Genomic DNA, 22929 nt, shown 5'->3' on the forward strand with positions numbered 1-22929 from the left:
GTAAGGAAGAAATTCCTTTTAAACAGGAAGAAAACTCTGGCAAAGCAAAACACAAAAATTAATTACACGCAGGAGTGGCAAATAAACATAAGGGAGTGAAAGGAGAAGAGTGAAGGGTTAGAGAAGAAGTGCTCAGTGCACCATGGGAAGTCCCCCAGCTGCCTGCATCTATAGAAGCATAACTACGGGATGGCTCAGGGTCACCTGATCCACACTAGGCTTTATCAAATAGGAGGACTTAAAAGCAGAGATTCAGTTTGTCTCTTGAGTCCAAACTGGGAGGTAGCTCTGCCTCCCATTTTACTTTTGGAAACTCAAGAAAACATGCAAGCGTGCAAGTTAGCAGTCTGAGAGAGGGGTGCAGTATTGGAATAGTCTTAAAATTAGTTTTAACATGCAATTTAAATTTATTACGTGACAGAAAGATGAGATGAGTATAAATCTGGTAAAGAGTTTTAATAACAACCCAACTGTGTCAAATGTCACAAAATTAAAGGGGAATTGCTCTTTTTCAGATTTATGCATGGCAGGTTAGCTTTTAGTGTTTGAAACATTCAGTTTAGTTTAATCTTTATTATCTTCAGTGTTAGTTTTTAGACTTTTTAAGTATTATTTTATTTATTGTATTAAAATAAGACATTTTTGAAAGCAGGTGATTTAGTTCTGTATCCAAAAGTCTCAAAAACATGCCCGTCAGATCCTTATTAGGCAAACAATATGAAGGATATTTTCTCTATATTTTAATTTTGTTCCACTTACTCAGTTTACAAAGTAATTTCATTTAGTGTTTATTTTTTTCAAAAGTTTCATTTTTACTAAGTTTACTAAAATGTTTGTGCATACCTAGTTTTAGTTTTTAGCTTAGTTTTAGTTCACTATAATAACCTTGCACATTAACTGATCATGGACATTAGCAGATATAAGTGTAATCAGTACTCTCTGAAATGTTGGCCTCTTGCTAACAGTCATCACAAAGCATTTTCTAAACCAGCTCAGGGTTTAAAGGCAACAGCATGTCACCTGAATATTTTCTTTTTTCAACCGTCTTCTTCATGAAAGAGCCCAAAATATGAAACCTCATTGTTTTTGTGTCAGCTTTTTACCATTTCACGTCTCACTGTCACCTGCTTCCTTTCACAGAGTTGTACTGCAAGGCAAATTAAAGCATTAGGGTTAGGTATGTTGAATCCTGAGTTTTCATTGTGATAAAAGTGGCTCTCTTCTTAACTTGCTAAATTATTATGCTAATTTATTTTGGTCATGTTACAAATAACAAGAGTTTTGGTTTAAAAAGCAGCTAGAAATGCCACTTTTAAAACAAATTCTTTCATCAACCATCTGCTCAGCCTGTTGAGCCTACCTCGATAACAACAATGAAGGAAGCTGTGCAGTAACGGTTTGCATGACCGTGTCGAGAAAATTTGCATGTAGATAAAAATAAATAAGAAAAAATGTTTGTGTTTGGTCCTAATTTGCTGCCAAGTTTGTTTTACAGAGCTGAATGACACTGAATCGATTATAGACTGAAAAATTGTTTAGTCTATATTTTACTATATTACACAAAATCTCTCAGACAACAGAATCTGTCTGTTTGTTTATTTCTTTGTCTGCAATCTCCTCCTAAACCAGGGGTGGGCAATTCCAGGCCCCGAGGGCCAGTGTCCAGCAGGTTTTAGATCTCACCTTGGGTCAACACACCTGAATCACATGATTAGTTCGTTACCAGGCCTCTGGAGAACTGCGGGAGCTAATTTAGCCATTTAAATCAGCTGTGTTGGTTCAAGGACACATCTAAAACCTGCAGGGACACCGGCCCTCGAGGCCTGGAGTTGCCCACCCCTGTCCTAAACAGCCGGGAGTTGAGGAACCAAACTACGTCTCGAAGGCTCTTGTATCTGTATTACAGTATCAGATATAGATATCAGATATTATGAAGTCACCATGTTGCCTATTATGATCAATCAGTGGTTGCAGTGGAGTTTTTAAGTGAATACTTATGTTGCTTTACTCTCAGAGTGGAAACAGTTTGTCACCTTCAAGTTAAACATTTATAGAGAAAAAAAAAGAAGTTTAGACATTTTAGGAAAATGTAAAAAAAATGTTGGACTTTAGCCTGGTTTTTGCATCCTGTGTCACATTTATTAGAATGTGACACATTAGAATTTATTAGAATATCTTATCAAGAATAATTTCTCATTTATATGCACAAAAATTTAATTATACAAGCAGAGTGAGCAACTAACAATGCGCTAAAATGGTCACTTCTTAACATCTAAATAACATCTACCACCCACATTTTTTTTTACCAACAATGTGAACACAAAAGGAATATTATAGCATGGTCATGCTATGATATCATACAGAGTAGCTTTTAATATTTAATTTTAAAATTTAAGGTACTCGTTGTCTCTGACTGGGTTCCTCTACGGTTTGTGGAACCAGCTAACTCAAAGCTCAACCCCAACTATGTGGAAGATGCTTCTTATTACAACCCTCTGGTAATCTCAAGATAGCAAATATTAAGAAGAAATAATAAGAAATGCTTAAACATCCCTTTTAATGGTTCGATACTGTCTGGTGATTTGAATCTGACTCTTAGAGGAAAAACGAGCATGGACATCATCTGAAGGAAAGTGAGAACTAGAGAGACTTTGTGTTGTGCACAGCTCCAGGGTCCATGCATATTTTAGTGTTATTTGGATATACTTCGTGTTCCTGTGTGGATTAGTTCAAGCAGCAACACTCGGGCTTCACTTTCTTTTTTTTTTCATATTTTATTTATTTATTTATTTTGATCTTTGTTCTCTAAAGATACAGAAGGCATCAAAGAAAAAGATACTGGGTACTTACGAAAAAACACAAGCGAAATCAGCACGTGCAGGAGCATGAGGCAGCGGCGGCGGTGCAGTTTCAGTCAGTTCCTGGGAGGAGAACAAAGACTTAAGAATAGAAGAAAGGCACTGGAGTGGATTCACAACATAAAGTCTTCACAACCAATCAGCATCATGAGCGCAAGCGATTTCATCTACAGATCAACGTGACTGCTGTAATCAACAATACTCTATCATGCTCTTCAATACAGAAACATCACACTTTTTAGAATTTTTTTGGACGCAATGATGCACTGCTGTGCTCATTTTCAAGCACCGATGCACATCAGCTGTCAACAAAAGGAGCAGCATATGTTTCTGTACCTTATTTTTAATTTACTTGCATTATGTTAACAGAACTCCGAGGTCAGAAAACCGAATGCCACACGAATACCAGTTTTGGCATTGATGTGGCACTTCTGATCTCAAAGCACCACTTAAAGCACTCTCCACTACTAGACACGTTCACCTTTTTCACGCACATATTCATACAGCACTTTATCCTTTGCACTTAAGTGTGTTATCGACCTTGCATTCATGTCCAGTTTTAAAAAATGCACACCTGAGTTACTCAGAGGAAAGCCATGCATAGCTGCAATATGACTGCAGGAAGATGAACGCTTTATTCAAATGAAATTCATTTATTTTAAATGTAAAATTTTACGACTTTGACCTTGACACATTTTGCGTTACGCTCATTAGGTGATTGTTCTATGTAAGTTTGATTAAATTCTGACCAATAGTGAATGCAGAGTAGTGAAGTGAAGGACGAATGAAGTGACGCTTCACTATGGCATAAGCTCATTGATCTTTTGATGAATTAACAACAGGTAACAGATATGTCTGCATTTTCTATTTCCCAGAGGTACTGTATGTTGTTGTATTGTTTTTCTGCTCTTAGTACTTTGGATGCAGGCTTTTACCACTATAGAGTCATTTTTTATACGCTGTTATGGAGCAAACCAAAAGCAAAGTCTGTCTAAAGCAGGGTTGGGCTGATTTGGATACAGTAAGTGAACTGCCACAGACTGAGCAAAGTGCTGAAATGTGTGAAAATCCATAAAACTTTGGCAGACAAGCTGGTGATGTAGAAAATGCATAACTATTGTTGTGCTCGCCCCTAATCTGTTACTAAGTCCTATTTACAAAACTTGAACTTGTGCCTATTTAAGACAAAGAATATCTGAAGAGTCAATAAAATTTATTTGACTTTGACCTTGTAACAGGCCATTTCCAAAGCTCCTCAGAATGCAGCTCTCCTCTCTCAAGAAACTCTGAGATTACTGGACAAGTTTCTTATTTTTTGATTACTTGATAAGTGTTTAATAACTCAACTTACAGAAAAGGCTACTGTAGGAACCTCTGGTCAAGATATGTCTGCATTTCTAGTTCCCAGAGTTGCTGAAATAATCCTGCCCGACAATAAAACATATATGTTTTGTATATAAAAAAATATACTTTTACATTTACACAGTTTTGCTAATTTTATGATACATGAAACAGTTTGTTTACAGTCATGTGAAAAAATTCTGAGAGTTACTCAGGTGCTGCTAATCAAACGGACTAGATTAACTGATCATCAGCAAGTGTGACCATTTCTGTAAAAGCAGAGGTTTTAACAGTTTGCTGTCAAATACCTTTAAAGAAGTGCAGCTCTAGAAAGACTGATGCATTAACACAGTGCTTCAATCTTCTCACAAATGCACATCCCAGCAAATTCAACCCAAGGTCAGACCTAGCAATGCACCAAGAAACAATACAGGCCTCAGTTAACATGTTAGCTGTTAAAGGTCGTGACACTGCAATTAGAAAAAGACTGAACTACTATGGCTTGTTTTCAAGGGTTGTCAGGAGCCTTCAAAACAGATGTAGCAGCACGACTTAAGTCTGCAAAGTTGCATCTGAAAACAAACTACTAGACTTATAGAAAAATGTCTTTAGGACAGAGAAAATTAAAGCTAAGATTTTTGAACAAACTGCCATATTTGGCAAAAGCCAAGTACAGGATATCAGCAAAAACACGTCATACCAACTGTCAAGCATGGCGGTGGAAGGGTGATGATCTGGGCTTGCTTTCTAGCCACACGACCTTTGAAATTTTTAGTCGTCCATAAACTCCTCTGTACACTAAAGAAATTTGAGTCCATCTTTAAGACCAAAGATGGGAGAGACTGGTTAGGTCATACAGAAAATGACTGTGTTGCTGCAAAAGGTGGTTCTATAAGCTGTTCCATTTCACAGATCCTATGAAAGCTTTTGTTTTCACATGAAAACCAGTGTTGTATTTTATGCCATTCTGCACTGTACTGGACGCAACTGTGTTAATAATATTACCGAGACATTTAAAAGGATCCCTGTTCAGTGCATTTAACATATCAGGTTCTATGAACAGAACAATCGTCTGACTAGAAAAATAAAGCAAAAGATAACCTGGTATTTAATCTGGAAAATCACAGCAACATCAGCTCATGACCTGAGCCGAGCCACAAACTAAGAAAGAGCCCTGAGTGAATTTTCATTATTATTTCATATTTAATTAATGACTTTATGTATGTATTTATTTATTCACTTAATCTTAGTGTATGGTATTTTTGAATAATACCAGCGCATTAAGTAATATCATTACAGATCATATGAAACTAAGCCGACCTGCGATTTAAACTGAAGCCTATATTTTTATTTAATAGATTCTCCTGTTCTGGTGTGTTATATTTGTGTGTGCGTGTTGAAGGATTTTTTTAATTAAGAAACAGTGTGAGAAAGGATAATTTGTTCGAAGCGTCTGACTCACAAGGGAGCAGGCCTGTGTTTTTATTGTTATTTTGCTGTGTGAGTCTGCAGCCTGGTCGACTGTAGCTGCCGTGTGATTTGCAACCAAGCGTTGTTATTCTGGGTATCTGAGGGAGGAAAAAAAGGCGTTAACGGCAGAACAGAAATCACCGGGGATCGTGATTCTTCTTTTATAGTTAATTTGCTTTGTGATTTGGTTGAAGAAGTCCTGTGTGGTCTTTGTCAGCAGCTGTGTGGGAGTTAACAGACGGTTTCAGAAAGCACAGAGGATTATCTGCCTTTTGTTTTGTTGCTATTTTGCATGATAAATTTGCATTGTTTATCAAGGTTTTAACATAAATTCTGTGCAGTACGCAGCCGAAACAAAGCTTTTCATACTAGCTGGATTACAGATACTGCAAGGGACACTAAACAGGCAACTCAAGTGTTGGTGAGTTTCTTCCACTTATTAATCACTCGGGTAGTAAAGGAAGGACGAGTAATACGTGTTTGTGCCACTTTAATATATGCATGTCACAGTTTGGCTTCATGCATCAGCCTTTGTCCTCAACAGTGTCCCGCTTCATGGAATAATCGATGTATATCACTGGGAACAGCAAACGCTAGATGATCAACCCAAAGGTTGAGGGAGAGCTAACAGGGCATTTCTCAAAAGAGCCAGCCCACCACGTTTCAAGTTTGTTTTCTAAACTAATAAATATGTTTTGTGTTTTAAAATATTGTTAAATCTTCCAAAAGCAATCAGCAGACTCTGAAGAAAGAGGTGCATCTCTGTATTATATTGAACAGATAATAAAAATGTGTGTATATTTTTTAACATTATAATCTGGTTTCTTCTTATAATCATTGCCTTGTAATATTTCATAGTAAACCATGGCTAACAATCCTAGAGTACCAAGGTTTACTGCTGCAGAAGCATGCGTAAAGTGATGATGAAAACAGCTCTGTTGATGAAGACACATTGATTACATTTTTCAATGTCTGCAACAGATAAAAGAAACTTTATAGGAATGAAAAACACAAAAGCAACAATTAAAACAGGCATAAATGGACCAAATCAGTCATTTTAGCCACTTAAATAGTTTCTATATTCTTGTTTCTAATGTTAGTCTGAGAGACCGTGAAGGCTCTTGAGCAAATGGTTATGGTTAAAAAGACAAAAGTTTAAAAAAACAAATACTTTTGAAAACATCTCAACATGTCCAACATGGAGTTTCAACTTGGGAAAAATGTGTATTCCCTGACTCGTTGGTCAGTCGCTGCTGGTTATCTCCAGCTGTAGTAGTACCACAAACCTCCCGTTGGTATCTTTAGCCACTGGCAGATTGTCATGCTCATATGTAGTTTTTTCCACAACAGAGAGAGTTCGCCTTCATTTTGCTTTACCACTCCAACCAACACATTTCAGAAGCTTAACTTTGATGGTGAATGATGTCCGTGTCGAGTTTACGTCGCACTTTTCACAGTCCCACTAATGCTTGTCGAGTAGTTTGCAAACAAGCCGGCTTCTTCCATACAAACCATGTGGGACAAAGGTAACCTGCTAGCAACCAAAGCAATCATTCTTGTTTTTAGTGCAGTACCGTAATCTTGGAACCAGTTTCACTCTAGTGACTGGCAGTAACCCCCGGGTCTCTAGCCTTTACTGACTGAGGCCTAATTAAAAAGAGAACCTTTAATAAGGCCACTAATACTTTTTCAGACATTATCCCAAAGTATGAAATTCTTTTTATTTCTATTTCACTTTTTTTTTTTTTTACAATTAAATAACATTTTTTTAATTATAACCTTTGATTGATAATCAGGGAGACTATTTCCCTCAAACACTAATGATCATATTTGATTATGGATTTTGAAACCAGTAGTTTTTGGCCCTGATTCCAAAGTGAGCTGGAGCTGCAACAATAAACTTGGCAGTATCGAAATCTGCTGTAGAAGAAAAAGTAAAGGCATTTCTAAAAAAAGGTGCAGGGCACCCTCGAGTCTTTTGTTTTTCTCTCTAAAGAAGTAAGAAAAATCTTCTCTTGTCAATTTTTAGAGAAACCTGCAAGGAACTGATTGATCTCCATAATAACACAACAGCAGCGGACCTCCTTTATCTGGGAAACCAAACACTACAGAAAAGCTCCGTGTCGGACCTGACAAAGTGCTGCTGTTTTCTCGGGCACTTCCAGACACAGCGTGGTGAAGAAGTTCTTTTGAGCGTTAAATCACTCAAGAATATCGCGCAGTGAGATATCTGTCAAGCCCGTAATCTTTATTGAGTCATAATGGCGAGAAAAATCCTTCACTGCTGATTGCTGCTGCTCTCTCAGCAGAATTATTTCCCAGAGCTGCTGTAATTGGGACTATAATAAGTGATGAAGATAAGAGAGGAGCTCTTAAAGGCACCGTTGACATGGGTTTCATTACATCTAACTATGGTGATGATAGTAGTTAAGATCACTCACAAGCCATGAACTTAAAAACATGTTCTTGGGTTTATGAAACACCACTGGAGCCTGGAATCGAAGAAGAAATATGAAATGACTCGTAACGTTTCACAAAAAACTAAGGAGTTGTTTTTTTGAGTTTGAACTAATTTAGTATTGATTAATATAGTGGGAAACAATGGTGATGTTGGCGTTTAACCAGACCTGAAAATAATCTTTTTCAGGTCCCTGCAGAACTGGCAAAAGTGCAGAATTGTTACCTAAGTAGAATTATGATACATGTGTTAAAAAATACTCCTATAAAAGCTGAAGTACTCATTAAACTTCTTTATTCAAGTAAAAGTGAAAATGTACAAGCTCTGAAATATACCCAAAATAGTAAAAAGCAGCTCTTTGAAGGACATTTCTACCAGCTTTTTTCGTGCCAAGCTAACTGAAGCTCTTGTTCTTTTAATTATATAATGATAAAATGTAGCAGTCCATGGGAATACAAACGTTTTTTGTTTTTCTTTGCCTCTACACCTAAACAGAAAAAAAAGTGCAGTCAAGGGTTAAAGTGGGATTTGGCACATGGGGGAACGCTAATATTGGTGAAAATGGCTGAGTGTACGGAAAAGCACCACAAATCACAATAATTCCTGTTGTGTGGTCCAGTAGATTTCTTCTTGTACAGGTGATCAGCTGATCTTACACAACTTAATCCATTAGCTATCTTGGCTGATTTTCATCCCCTACACTGACAGACAGTTTGCTGCCTTTATATCAGCTTCAGTTCAAATCCATCTGTGCTGTACTTGATGTAACCTAATCTGACCATGAACACCACAGCCACTGTGCACCAGTCCAACACTTTATTGTAAATTTGCAAACAGTGCTGCAAACTAACCCGTTTATCCCGAGTTTTTTCATGGATTGCTTTAATAACATAAAGTTAATACCTCAGTTTGTTTGCACTGATCAGTGCAGTCGTCTGTCCTGTCTTTTTTACATCTTTCTCCATCTCTGACTGGAGTTCTCTCAGTCTCAAATACAGCAGCTATACTTTTAGCTTTTAGCACTGCACAGAAAGAGGTTGTGTGTTTGCTGGTATTTGTTGAGCTGATAGAAACGTATTTATAATTGCCTGCCATTTTAAAACATGTTACTCCCTTTATGCTCCCTCTTTTTCTGTAATTAGCAGACCTAAAAAAAACAGTTTCTGATTTTTCCCAATTTAAGACTTGAGTACAGAGCTTTAAATGATGCATAGATTACATGTTACTGTTTCTTTCATCTGTATACAATAAGCCTTGGTGATGGATACACCAATAGGATTGTTTTTTCTGTGTTATTGTTCCTGCATTTAGACTCAAATTGGTTTGATGTTTGAATGTGCACAGTGATGTGAAATATAAACTTTCCTCAGATCCTTTAAACCCAAAGTAGGCTAAGAAGAAGACCAAAGAATATTGGTATTGTTCTAATGCATGCTGAGTGGTCATGAGGGTGCCCCCTCATGCTGGCACAGGTTTCTAAATGATAATTAAACATCAGAAGTGAAGTTAAAGCCCATCAGAAGCTTCAGTGTGTGTATAAGAAGCAGCTGGTTGATGTGGATGAAGGTGATGCTATTGGGAGAAAGCTGCTACAAGTTCTCTGCTGCCGTTCCCTTCATTCCTGAAATCTGAATAGCTGATACTGTAAAATGACACTATGATGTCTTTAATACCTACAGGAAATTATTTTACTACAATCAAAACACTTAAAAACATCTGAAAAGAAATCCCTCTGATATATCAAACCCTCATCTTAAACAGATGAAATTCACGTTTTTGTTCGACAGCTCCATAATGTCAACCAGTGCTCCCAGTGACCCAGAGAGCAGGAGGACTCAAATACATTAAAATCTACAGACAATCTATAAACGTTAAAATATCTAATGTGTTCCTTTTAACCTTTTCACACACAAAAAGCTTGAAAGTTGTTTTTTTTTGAAAGGGAGTGTTCCTCACAATTATGTCCACATTTAACATTGATTAATATTAAAATAGAACAAATCCGGTGTGCTGTGAATTTGAATCCAGCCCTCAAAGGGTTGATGATGTTGGTTACACTGACAGTTGTCACACGCATTATTGTTACACAATGAATATCAATAAAGATTCTGAATATGTCATGTGTGATTTCCAAATATTTCTGAGCAGTTACTTTTGTCCTGATGCTGAGAGCGTGAAATAAACTCTCCTGCATCTCTCTCCGTCTCATTCCACCTCCTTGTGTTTGCAGAAATGTTCTCACTGCTCCACAATTAGCAATTAGTGGGTGGATAGGCTACACGGATTGAGTGCAACATTAAATTGTCCCCTGCCCTGCTGGCCCCAGAAGCCGCAGGGTCTAAGCACTTTCCTGGCAGAAACACTTTTTTTGTTGTTGTTATAATCACACTGAATGTATCCATTGTTACCTTCTTGCACTACTGTATTATTTTTCTGAGTCACTCTGTACAAAAGTGGAAGCTAATTATAATGTGCAGCTTCTGTACGTGTGTGCGTTAGCTGGAAACATTCATCCAAGCCTCTGCTCTCAAAAACTGCTCAACGAGTGTGAAATGTTTGCATTTCACAAGGGTGAGGACTCCACCAGCCAGGAAAGAGAGATGAAGATGAATCGAACCAGACCGAGTGAGAAAAAATGATTTTTTTAAAGTCTGGATACAGTTGAGAGATGATTAGCTGACACTCAGTATTAGGAAGCTGGTAACTGCAGACTGAGGGTGGAATAATGAATAGTGTGACATTTGGAGAAAATGTCTCCTCTTCTAAAATGTCCTTCCGATTCTTGCCTCCATTATGCAGCATTATCCAACACTGAAATAATCATCTGTCAGTTGGATTCACTCCAGTAATAATAAAATGACTTTAATAATCCTTTTCCTTATATTTCTGCCCATCTCTCTCTCCCATTAATTTCAGCAGAAGCGGAAGCTCAATCATGGACATATATTTCATTAAATATATTGAAACTAAGCTGAGTGGCATAATCTGATCTTTAATGAATCCTCTTCTCTGCAGGTGGACCCCATGTTCACAGTCCCAGCTCCCCCAGCTCCAGGCCACCCCGGGGCCCCTGGATGCTCGCTGCCCTCGGCCCCCTCGTTTTCCCCCCCGGCCCTGCCCACCTCAAACCCTAAGCAGCTGGCGGTGAGGACGAGGTCCATCGGCACCAACACCCAGGATGGAGCTGCGTCAGGGGCGCTGGAGGGTGATTCGGCCTGCTTGGGGCCCTGCCAACCTGGGACTAGTGTCAACCTGGAGGGTATCGTTTGGCATGAGACAGAGGAAGGTGAGCATTCTTCCTGAAACCTCACACTGGTCAACACACAATTTTAGCACATCAAGCATTAAAACCCAGGTTACATTCAAGAATCTGCAGACTTATGGGGCTATTAAATACTACTTTCTCCTCTTGCAAGGTCTTTTGTAGCAGTGGCTGCCTTGAAGGTAGAAAAACCATAAAAAAGAAAACATAATGGATACAGTGTTTGGCATTCAGTGTGTGTCGGAGCAGTAGTATTGTTCCAACCTTTATACCTTCCTCGCAGTGTTTTGATTTGACACAAGAAACAGTCTGAGGTAGAATAAAGTCATTTGTTGTGAATGGGTTTAAATAAGTAGAAATATGAAGAAAACCTGAAACTTGTTTACAGTGAGTCAGAGCGTTTCCAGGAATGCACTGAATGACGGTGAGAATGTGAAAAGGCTAAAGTGTCAAGCACGGGCAAATGAAATACCTTTGCCATGCTTCAGTAGAATTTGAGATGCCTGAAACGCCCTGGCAGCTTTTCTGATCCTTAGCGAGACATGAGTTTACTTTGACAAGTGGAAAAGTCTAAACTCTCTTTCAGGGATGCTTTTCTTTTATTATTGTTTCCATTTGTTGCAGCTATCCTGCTTATTTAGGATCCAGTTTAAAGCATTCTTCTGAGGCAGGGTGGCCTCTTTACAAAAAAGGGGTTTATGCTTCCAGCAAATTGTTGTTTTAGTCCGTCTCATTAAAACTAAAGACGGCGTTTTCAGTGAGATATAGTCAATCACACTGTAACTGGAGACTCTTCATTTAAGGACCGTTTATACATTTCTGACAGCTCTAGGGAAACAGACTGTTTTTACTTAGAGCTGAGGAAAAAATTCTACTTTTATTTATTGCTTTGGCTCGTTGGGATATTTGGTATTTCCATAATGAGTTCTTATCAGGAAAACACAGCACATCATAATGCAACTTTCAAGAGCGTTAATTATTTTATGGAGCTGGTCCAGTTATTATCAAGTGACCTTAATGTAAAAGTGTGATGTAAACGACGACCTTATTGGGTGGGTGAATGGATTTTTGCAACGTGGTGAAATCTGATTTGAAGAGAAGCTGATGTGACTGTGAGACAGCTAATGCCTTTGGCACCAGGCGCTGATTTAATGTGACTGAAGGATGTGCGCTGTAGGGTTTGTGTGTTTAACTATCTGAGAAGATGTATTGGCTTATCGGTCATAGGTCATCATCCAATAAGCATGTCTCTGGCTAATCCTTTCTGAAAATTAGGATGATCAAAATTTAGAAAACTGACTTAATTTGTAGTCACCAGGATCCAAAATGAGTCAGTAAGACTATAAACTCAGCAGGAAATGTTTACTGAGGTACAATTTTTCTACAGACTTTGATAGACAGCTTCACATTTTAGTCTTTTAAGCGATGTACGACTTCATCGCTCTATGACTCCAGCTCGATGAGTCCTTTTTTAGTTTGTTCAACATCCTCTTCTCCTGTGCTTTCAGCATCTTTGCATCTCGGCTGTTGCATAAAATAATGCACCGTGTTCTTATTTGAGTAAAGATGGGAAACCACCAAGGTTTAAGCATTAAACAGCGAGGCAATTTGTTGGTCTGTGTGGATGCATCTGGTAAAGCCGTGGAGATAATGCAGCAGAGTGATGACACTGTGCCAAAGAAAGGGATCGGGTCTAGAGAACGTGACATATCATGAAATGTCCTTCAAGTAAAACAGTTTTGACACCCAGCAAAGAGGTTCTGGCCCTAAAAAAATGTTTTTTATTAAAAAAAGACTTAAGTTTAAAGAAGAGGAAAGCAAAGTTCAGTGAGGTTTTCTTTGGTGTGTTTGTTTGTTTTTTGAACCAGCCGTCCACCGACAGCTTCTTGATGTTGTATGCACATCTGCACAGCTTGGCTTCTGTACTATGGGTGATGAGCCGAGCAGATAGGAGTAGTAGCAGGATTGCCTTCCACTGAAGCACAGACAGAACTGACAGCCCCAAGTCGCAGAGGAATTTTGGATGATTGATCTACATTAAAAAACAGTCCTTGATTTCTCTAATATCTTGTAAAGATTTGGAGGTTGTTTCCCTTTTGTCACATGAAAAATTTAAAATTCAATTTACTTTGTTAAGCACCTTTCTGTCTGCTTAAAACAAAATCAAAACCACTGCCAAGCCTACCAACCATATATTTGTACACCTAATATATCACCAATATTCTTCAGTGAGCTCTACAGTCTGCGCCCTGAGACCAGCGGTAGTAAATTTACATTTTTTGGCCTTTTATTTTCTTCTGTCTTGTACTTTCACATTTTACTGGATAATATATTTTAGATTACCTGGTTTATAGGCTCAGGGCCCCACCGCAATACGATGCATTCATTTTAGATTCTATGTTAGTGACTAAGATCTTATTCACAAGGCTCAAGCCTTTCATCGCCAACCCAGAAGAAACATTTCTTCATTTTCCAGCAAAAGACATAAGAAACAGGCAGAAAATGTCTGTAAATTTGCACCAGGAGAACTTCAGTGCTACCAATATGAGTTGCCGTTACAACCCAAATTCCAAAAAGATGGGATGTTGTATGAAGGTAAATATAGTGTAATGAGGACTTTCATTGCATTATTATTATTTACATTTTATTCAGGGTCTCAACATTTTCAGAACCGGGGCTGGAAATCACCAAATATCAGTATCGATCAACTGCAGCCATTTTTCTCTAACCTTAACGATGTGCACTTCCTCAATTTGGTCCTGTCACTGGAGATCAGATTTTATTTTAGCTTCTCCTTTTTACTTTCAGCCATCTTCGCAACCCACAGCCAGAACATCATCTGCCAACTTTTTCCTCTTTGGAGTGAAAATATGCATATTAAAAAAAAGTTGAATATTTCAGCTGTTTGTGCCCTGAAAAGATACGCTTGGCCCAATTAAAGCGGGCATTGCTACAATCTGTGTGGGTTTGAAAAACATACGTTACAAGAAAAAGTAGATGATAGTACTAATTTTTATTATTCCAGACCTTTCAGTCCCACAAACAAAAATAACCACGATTCTTTTCAAACAAGGCTGGACGTCCTCGTGAGAGCAGTTTTGGCGTTGCACCGCGCGCTCATGAGTCCAAATAACGCAGAACTAGAAACACATCCAACACTACAAAATGATACCATGGGAGTGCTGGGCTGTAGATCAGACGGCCCGATGATTCACCCGCCGATTTCTACGCCACCGCACTTTGATAGGCCGTTAACGAGGACAGCATTCAGCACTGCAGCCTCTCAGCGGAGGTGTAATAACTTACTGCAGGCTTTTAATGAATAAATCCAATCTCTCACTGCCCATCTCGCTCTGCCAGCCGCTGGTCCTCTGAAGCTGAGTGTTGAGTTTGGCGTAGAAGTGCCCCAGTATTAATTAACTGGTGCTTTTCGCTCTGCCCAGGAAAAAATAAAGAAGAAAATATAAACACAGTGCAGGGCAATATAACCCTGGCCAAGACTGCTGCTAAACAGGATAGAGATGGAGACGAGAAAGAAAGTGAAAAATGCATCTCCCACTTCAGACTGTTTGTATAACAGGGCCCAAAGAGGCAGAGAAAACAAACTGTGGATAAAACTTTTGAATACACTTAGATGTATTCTCGTGGACCTTGACGACCTCAAATAGTTAAAAAGAAGGAACAAACTGCAGGTAAAAAATTAAAATGAAGCTTGAATGTCTTAGAAAAATGAGAAATCAGCGTTCAATCCTCCTCCAAGGCTGAGATAGGGGTGGGGGTGTGACACAGACTGTATATAAAAACTGAATGTTAAAATTTAAGCCAATGTGGAAGTGCCGTAAACCTGATTGTTTCTAATTGCCAATAGGGAGCAATTATGTTGTAAACATCTGTAGAAAACCAAATCTAGTTTGAACAAACGCTTTTCTGATGAGTTCATGTCTCTGTTGTTAAGTCTTATTAAAACCAACATGATGTTCATTTTGTAAATTATTGTCCTCATTAGCATAAAGAAAGGAGAATCAGGATATAATTGTGTCCAAACGAAAACCCTCAACTTCAGGTTTCAAAGCTAACTAATGAGTGACAACATGTAGCTATGGGGTGTGTTAGAGTATTGAAAGAAATATCTAAGGTTTTCTTTTTTAATTACATTTTTCCCAAGAAATGTAAGCCTGAATCAGTAGATATTGTAAACTTTACCTTATTTGCATAAATGTTACCTTACTGAAGGAGAAAGCAACAGTCAGCTTCTGTGTGAGCAGGAAATTAGTTTTCAGTATTAAAGGATATACAAAAATCAAGAAGCTAATTCAAACACGCAACACTACAGATGAAAACACTGTGATACAGACTCAACAATATTTAGTGTAGTACTGATCAGCTGATCTCAGTATGAGTCCACACCCATCATGGTTCAGCTGATACACTTCTATAGTTCAAGCAGGGACTGCTATGTAAACTGTGCATTTGCAAGCTGCTTTGCAACCCACTTTCACTCCAGCCTGTCTGATCTTCTTTTCACTATAAAGGTTCTACCTTGGTATTAAATGCTGTGATGTTACATGAATCTAGAGATTAACTCTGCAGACGTATCCTGAATAGTTTTTTTTCTCTGGTCAGCTGGTAATATCTCAAAATATCTTTCTGTAAACTGTTAAATTCTAAATTCCAAATATTTCTTCTCTCCAAAAGTGAATATTTGTGTATTTAATTATTTGTTTATCTTGACTGTTTAAAGGAAATCTGATCAATTTGAACCCTCTCAACAACTCACCAGCCCAGTGCAGTCTGTCCAGAACAACTTGGGAGTCAGCCTCAAGTGTCTCCAATTCAAATTTTTCTCATTTGTAATTAGCTCTCTGTCTTCAGCACAGTAGTGCGGTGGTTAGCACTGTTGCCTCACAACAAGAAGGTCGTGGGTTCAAATTCACCATCTGGCTGGTGTCATTCTTTATGGAGATTCTCTCATTGATGTCAGTGTCTCAGGGATTAGCAAGCCTTTTCCAATTTAATTTTTTAAAAGAGTCTGAATTTTAAATTTGCTTTGTGCTCGTAAAATTCATGGTTTAATAAGGCAAAAATACTGTTACCGAGTTCACCACCAAAAGCTTCTGACTTCCCACCAATCTCGCACCGATTCTTCCCTGAGATACCCTGCTGAGTAGAAAACAAAGAAACAAACAGGAGTGACAACATCCTCCAGCCCGCCACCCTCCCCCACCCCCACCCCTCAGTGGAGGCACTAAATGAAAACATCAAAGCATTGTGTTTCCAGGTTTGTGCAAGTAAATAAATAGAAACAGCATCAGGGAGATGATGCGTTACGTTATTATATTAGGATAAAGTGAGTCACACACTCTAATGAGCAAATAAATAATGATATAGAGACATAAACTGCAGTATATCACCAGATAATAAATAATACACAGACAGGGAAAAGGATGGAGGGTGGCTGCAAGAGGAAAGAAAAAGAGCAAGAAAATAGATTCGGTGCTCAGTCTGTCCCAACAGGCTGACAGATGGATGGATGGAGCGAGAAGTGGGGAAATGGAAAGAGCTGTAGCAGAGGTTTAGTCTGTATTTTTAAACTACCGCAGGGATAAGAGGAGATGGAGAGGAATGTAAAGACGGAGGCAGGAGGAGACCGACAGAGGCACGAAGAAGAAGCATTTCATCAGTGATGCAGACTGAAAGCGATGGACAATGTCAGAGTCAAAGAGAGAGACACAGAAAGACAAAGAGAGATAGTGTTTTTCTTCCTGCCGCTCAGGGACTATTGTTCGGGAGGTGGAGTGATAACTGGAGCCCCCTCCTTGTGACGGCGGAGGGATACGGGAGGGAGAGATGCAGGTTGCATGTTAATTAAGCTGAATACTAATTGGAGAGACAGAAAGGAGGAGAAGAAGAGACCACCATTTCAGCTTCAACCCTCCTCCCCGTCTTCTTCCCTGTGGGGGACCAGACTCTGATGAGCGCTAATCAAACAGTGATTGGCTCGATTCTTAACTAAGCTGCACAAACTCCATGACTTCGGATCTCTCAGTCTGTCTGTCTGGATTCTAGACATTAAGTCAATTACAAGTACTGTAAATAATTATGCTCAGCAAGTGATTTGCATTTCAATGAACACACAAAATAATCACATGTAATAACAACTAAGTAGCTCCTTCATCTTATTGGCCATAAAATCTAACTATTAAAATTTCTTTTAACACAAACACTGTTCCGATCTGGGATGCTCATACTGAGCGTGGTTAAAGTTTCAAATGATAACCTTATCATTTGATATCAGTGCATGTTCAGCTAATTCCTGCGAGCCAAAAGCATCACACTGCTCTTTTAATCTACTCTTTCTTGTGTTGGATGTCATTATATCCCATCCATCCATCCATCCATTTGTCCATTTATCCAAAGTCTGGTCACAGTCGCAGCAAGCTAAGTAGGGTGTTCCAAACATCTTTTTCCCCAGAAACACTTTCCAGTTCCTCCTGGCAGATCCCAAGTCATTCCCATGCCAAATGAGATCTGAAATCTCTCCAGTAAGTTCTGGTTCTGCACCAGGGACTCATCCCATAAGTTATGCCCGGAAAACTTCCAAAGGGAGATGGCCATGAGGCATTATCCCTTCAGATAGCAAAGCTCCTCATCCCAAGTCTTATAGCCCTTTTCCACTAGTACCTACTTTGCTCGACTCAACTTGGTTTTGGTCGTTTCCATTATGATCGAGTACCCCCTAATGTGCTGTCATTGTAGCAACACGATCATGAAAGTCCTGTGATCGTTCGGATGGGAACTGAACACCACAACAATGGGGCGATATACCTGCTGCTCAGTGTGGCTTTTTGTCAGACTTGAGGACTACGGTGTTGTTTTTGTGTAGTCATTTCCCTTGTTGCCAGGTTCGAAAATGGCGGTTTCGATTTTCATGAAAGAGGCACTCATGACTCATCAAGTGGCACCACTGACTAACCTGCTGACATCACATTTTGGATCAGATTGCTTGGAACCCTGGCAGAGTTGGTATTAGAAAGTATCTGATACCAGGTACGGCCACCTAATTGAAAACCCTAAAAATTGAGTGCAGCCATGTTGAGCCGACCCGAGTAGTTACTAGTGGAAAAGGGCTATAAGAAAACCCCCTAATAAGATTTAAATTCCAGTTTAAGGTCATGTTTTCATACACCCTAGATCGTTTTCAGTTCAGCTGCTATTTTTGGATAGCTTAACTGAAAACGACCACATGCAAATAGCACTCTGTGATTTCACCACAGACCTCAAACTTGTACAGACGAGAAACATCAACTTCCGTTTCAAACTGATCCGAATTTCATGTGGAAGATCGTCAAGTGATGAGCTTCATTGAGCTACAGCCGAGCAGTTTGTAGTGGGAGAATCCACAGTTTCCAAGCCTGGAGGCAATGTGTCAGGTGATAAGTGAGACCAGGATAATACTCATCATTTTTTCAGCATTCAAGGGATCCTACACAGTTAATTCGCCCCTCAGGATGAGGCTGTCAAAGCAAAGTTTTACTGTAACATCCTGAGGTGTCTATAGGGGGACATTCAGAGGAAATGATCTGAACTGTGGCATCGCAATCTTTGCTTGACAGGTTTGCTCTCCTGCAATGTTCTTCAGATACCAAAAATAAAAATCAAGTAATACGATCATTGTTTGGAAGCACTGGAGGAGACGCAGTGTCCATCACAGGGGCACTGTTTTGATACAAGTTTATTAGCACTGTTATTCTTTAACCTTATCTAAGCTGCTTTTGCTGACTAAGCAATTACACATATAGGACTCTGAACCTTCTTGCCTGCCATCCATTCTAATAACCTCCTGACAAATCTAACTTGATACATAATTCCTCATTCTCTCAAAAATTCCCCTCCAAAATCTCACGAAGCAGTAATTAATCACGTTAATTTACCAGCACTTAAATGAGAAAGTGCACATTTTATTGCTAAATACATGTGATACTGTGGAGTCAACTTCAGTGACTGTGACTGGCTCAGGTTTAAGGATTGCTGTTGACAGTGCTCACACAGCTGCAGAGGAGAAGTCAGGGGATGCTTGCCGAGAGCTTAGAGCAAATCAGCAGAAAAATATGAAGCAGCAGCGACACAAACACAGGCGAGGCAGAGCTGGGTGATTCTGACAGCCTCGACAGACACTTAAACTGCACTCAGTGCAGTGTGGATGTCACATTTGGATGCAGCAGTGCAGCTCGAGCATCTTTTTTCATTTCGTTTCACAGCAAAAGCAGATGCAGGTTCAGACTGCGAGGGAGAAAATGAACAGAGAGTCAATGCAGAGTACGTGTGAATGAGGGAAAGACATTCATTTTTAATTTCTCCATTAAGATGTTGTTATTTTCTGCAGTGCAGAGGATAAAGAGAGGGCGCACAATGCGGAGAACATTTTCTTTTTCCCTGACTCATAACAAACAAACCCTGAAGTCCCTCAGATAGAGATGCTTGAATTCAGGGGCGTTTAGTTCAAGCACTACTCAGCCATTGCTCACTCTCTTTTAAAAAGTGGTTGCTTGTTTGTGCGAAGCCTCTGTGAAGCAGTAAAATTGAGTCAGGGCGTTTATTTCAATAAGTGTTAGAAACAGACTTTGAGGGATCCTGAATGCCACACAGGTTCTCTAATAGCAGCACAAACGCCCACGTTCATGACAGCGAGACACAAACTGACGACCTATTGAGTGTTTTGGCTTCTTCCCAAGAAGAGACTTGCTGACTAAAAATAGAAACGCTGTCACGTTTCAGCCCGAGCGAGGCTTCAGGGGGCACGAGAGTGAAGAGGAAAACCTCCATTGCTGCACTTTGGACTTTGTTTCTACATATTTCATCTACTTCATCCTACATCTTGTACCCTTTTATCCTTGTCCTTGTGCAACTATTATTTAACCATCAGTTTGTTTTACTGTCTGCTTGACTTGTTCTATTACTTTATTGCTGCTCATTTCTTTATTGCAAGCAATGCAGCACTGAAGAAGTAGATTTTTCACATCCACGTGGGCCTGCAATAAGATATCAAGAAATTCATGAAAGATTAAACTAGAAGTGACATTAGCTCTTTTAGATATGGTTTAGATATGTTGATGCAGCAGTATCGTATTGCTTACTCCTCCATTGTTCAAGCGCTCATCATCATCATCATCAGGTCTCTTGCAGTGTATGTGTAGACTTGATGTGAGACGTGTTTCCACTGTAGGTGATCCTGATGAGGATTGCAAGATCCACACCAAGGATCTATAAGTCATCAGTGCTAACGTTGGCCCAGCGGGTGCATCGTGGTTGCTTCTGTTCATTGACTTCACGCTAATGACTTCATGCCTTCGTTTGCGCTGAGTACTTGAGAGCTGAATCCATCCAATCAGTCTCTGGAGATTTGTGGAATTTGGCATTTCAAACCGATTCCTCTTCCAATCTGACTCATTGTATCACTGTATGTAGCTGACTGACTGTCTTATAATGTAATGAGTCACTATATTGTGATACAGTCGCATCATCACTGTATCGTGATGAGTATCTGAGATTCTTGCTTCTGCTATTTAAAGTTACAAATGACCAAACCAGCTCATCACGGCTGTTTCTTGACTCCGAGGACCGCTGCCTGCACATTACAGACATATACTGATTTACAGGAAAGCCAGTTTAAAATGTCTGTTTATGTTTTTAGGTCAAACAAAACCCTTTCTTTGTACACAGTATGCGTCAACCTCCCTGTGTTGACCTCATCATCTCAGCTGTCTTATTAGTCAGACCAGCTGTCAGAGACCCTCTGACTTTTTATTTTGAAATTTGGCTTGAACGCCACATTCTTGTCTTTGCGCACGGCTCGCTTTAATCAGTGCTCCTCAGCTGCACACCAGGGGCCAGATGTATAAATGATGCATACACACAAAAATCATGCAAATGCCATTTATATAACGCATAAACCGGTATTTATAAAAGAATGATGAGCAGCGAGGATGCACCCTGCAGGTAAAATAAGACAAAACCTGATAGAAAAATAATGTCTTGTGGTATTGTTTTACAGCTTACACAGATATCTTTAAAAATTTCATCCCAAAAGGTTCATTTATGAGCTTAATTTTTGTATGATGAATGTCTCAGTCAAGTTCAGTCAATTTTATTTATGCGGCATTTAAAAAAGAAATGAAACGTGAACTCAAAGTGCTTTTCAGTTGTTTCAGTAAAATCATAGCAAAAGTCTCTGAGCCGTTTTTCCATTTAGAGAGGGCGTCACATCCAGCTTGTAGCTGCTTTATTTACCACAGACTGTATTAAAGAAGATAAAAATAGCCTCTGTGATATTGCACATTTGAAAAGTCCCTTTGGCACTGCTATTTTGGTGTTTTGAAGCCAGATGTGACAAACTAGAGGTGGATCTGACTGAGAAAACAAGGAACACTTCACGCTAATGCAACAGCTACACTCAAAAAACAGATTCAGGTCCTCCTTTCAAAGAACACATGCAAATTATGTTAGTTGTTCACAAATGCAATTAAAAAATACCAAATTAATTTGATTTTCTTTGTGTAAACCTAAAATTATTCAAAACCAGCAGAGGCTGATTCTGAACACAAAATAAATGAGTTTGTTGGGGCACTGGGGGTAGGAGGAGTACATTTTTGCACTTAAGTATTTGTAAACTCAAAGAAATCAATTCAAGCCCCTCTTTAAGCTTAAACATTATTTTTAATCTCATTCAACGCAAATGTAGCACTCCAGCGTTACTGCAATTATTATTCGTGTGGTGAACCTAAATTATTTTCTCTCAAAGCAGTCTTTGTTACAAGAACACAAAGTTACTGAGTTAAACAACGGTCCGCCTTCTTTGAAAATTTTGCGCTCTTTCAGGATCACCTAAATGAATGCAGCTGCTCTTGGCCTCTCTGTACTTTTTGGATAAAACTACACCTTCAGGTAAGGTAACATATTATTTTTCCATATATCCAATTGTGTATTTCTTTATCAGCTAAATCTATAATGCTATTTATCATAGAAGCTTGTAACAGTTGTTTTTTGAACTTTTGGTGGTGCTACCATTCTCTTCTCTGCTTGAATACTATTTTTTTTGACAATATAGCCAGGTCTTTTCAAAAGTGCCTTGTTTTAGAGGAGAAATTGTGTAGCTGCCAACTTTTAAGTCGGAGCGTGTGCTAGCTTATTAGCAGCTAGCCATTGTGCTCAATGAAAGATGATGTCCTATAGCTAACTTCTTTCTTACTGTTTTCTTTTTATAATCTAAAAATATGGTATTCTGTGTTTATTATTATATGCCATTTTCTAGTAGAAAGTATCGTTTTGAGGTGTCTTTAAAAGCACTACATAGTTTACTGAGGGTGCTACCAAAAGCGAACCATGTGGCCGGAAGAGTAACTGCAGGCAGCACAATGCGCACTCCCATGACGTTCAAACCTATTTATTATTATAAAAGATTTCGGCTACGTCCACACTTACACAGGTATTTTTGAAAACGGAGATTTTCCGTTTTCGTTTTAAAAAATTATCCCGTCCACAGG

At 39.0% G+C, this 22929-nt stretch overlaps 1 protein-coding gene across 1 annotated transcript in view; it reads left to right on the forward strand.

The window, feature by feature from the left end:
- The window catches only part of znf608 (zinc finger protein 608), a gene marked incomplete at its 5' end in the record, with an annotated part of 69864 nt that overhangs the window by 19538 nt on the left and 27397 nt on the right, over positions 1 to 22929 (forward strand). Inside the window, 1 exon segment of the mRNA XM_082554506.1 lies at positions 11143 to 11413. Within this exon segment, the coding sequence (XP_082410632.1) occupies positions 11143 to 11413 (271 nt within the window).

This window comes from Aulonocara stuartgranti (genome assembly GCF_965226115.1).
Source record: "Aulonocara stuartgranti genome assembly, chromosome: 12".
Taxonomy (NCBI): Eukaryota; Metazoa; Chordata; class Actinopteri; order Cichliformes; family Cichlidae; genus Aulonocara; species Aulonocara stuartgranti.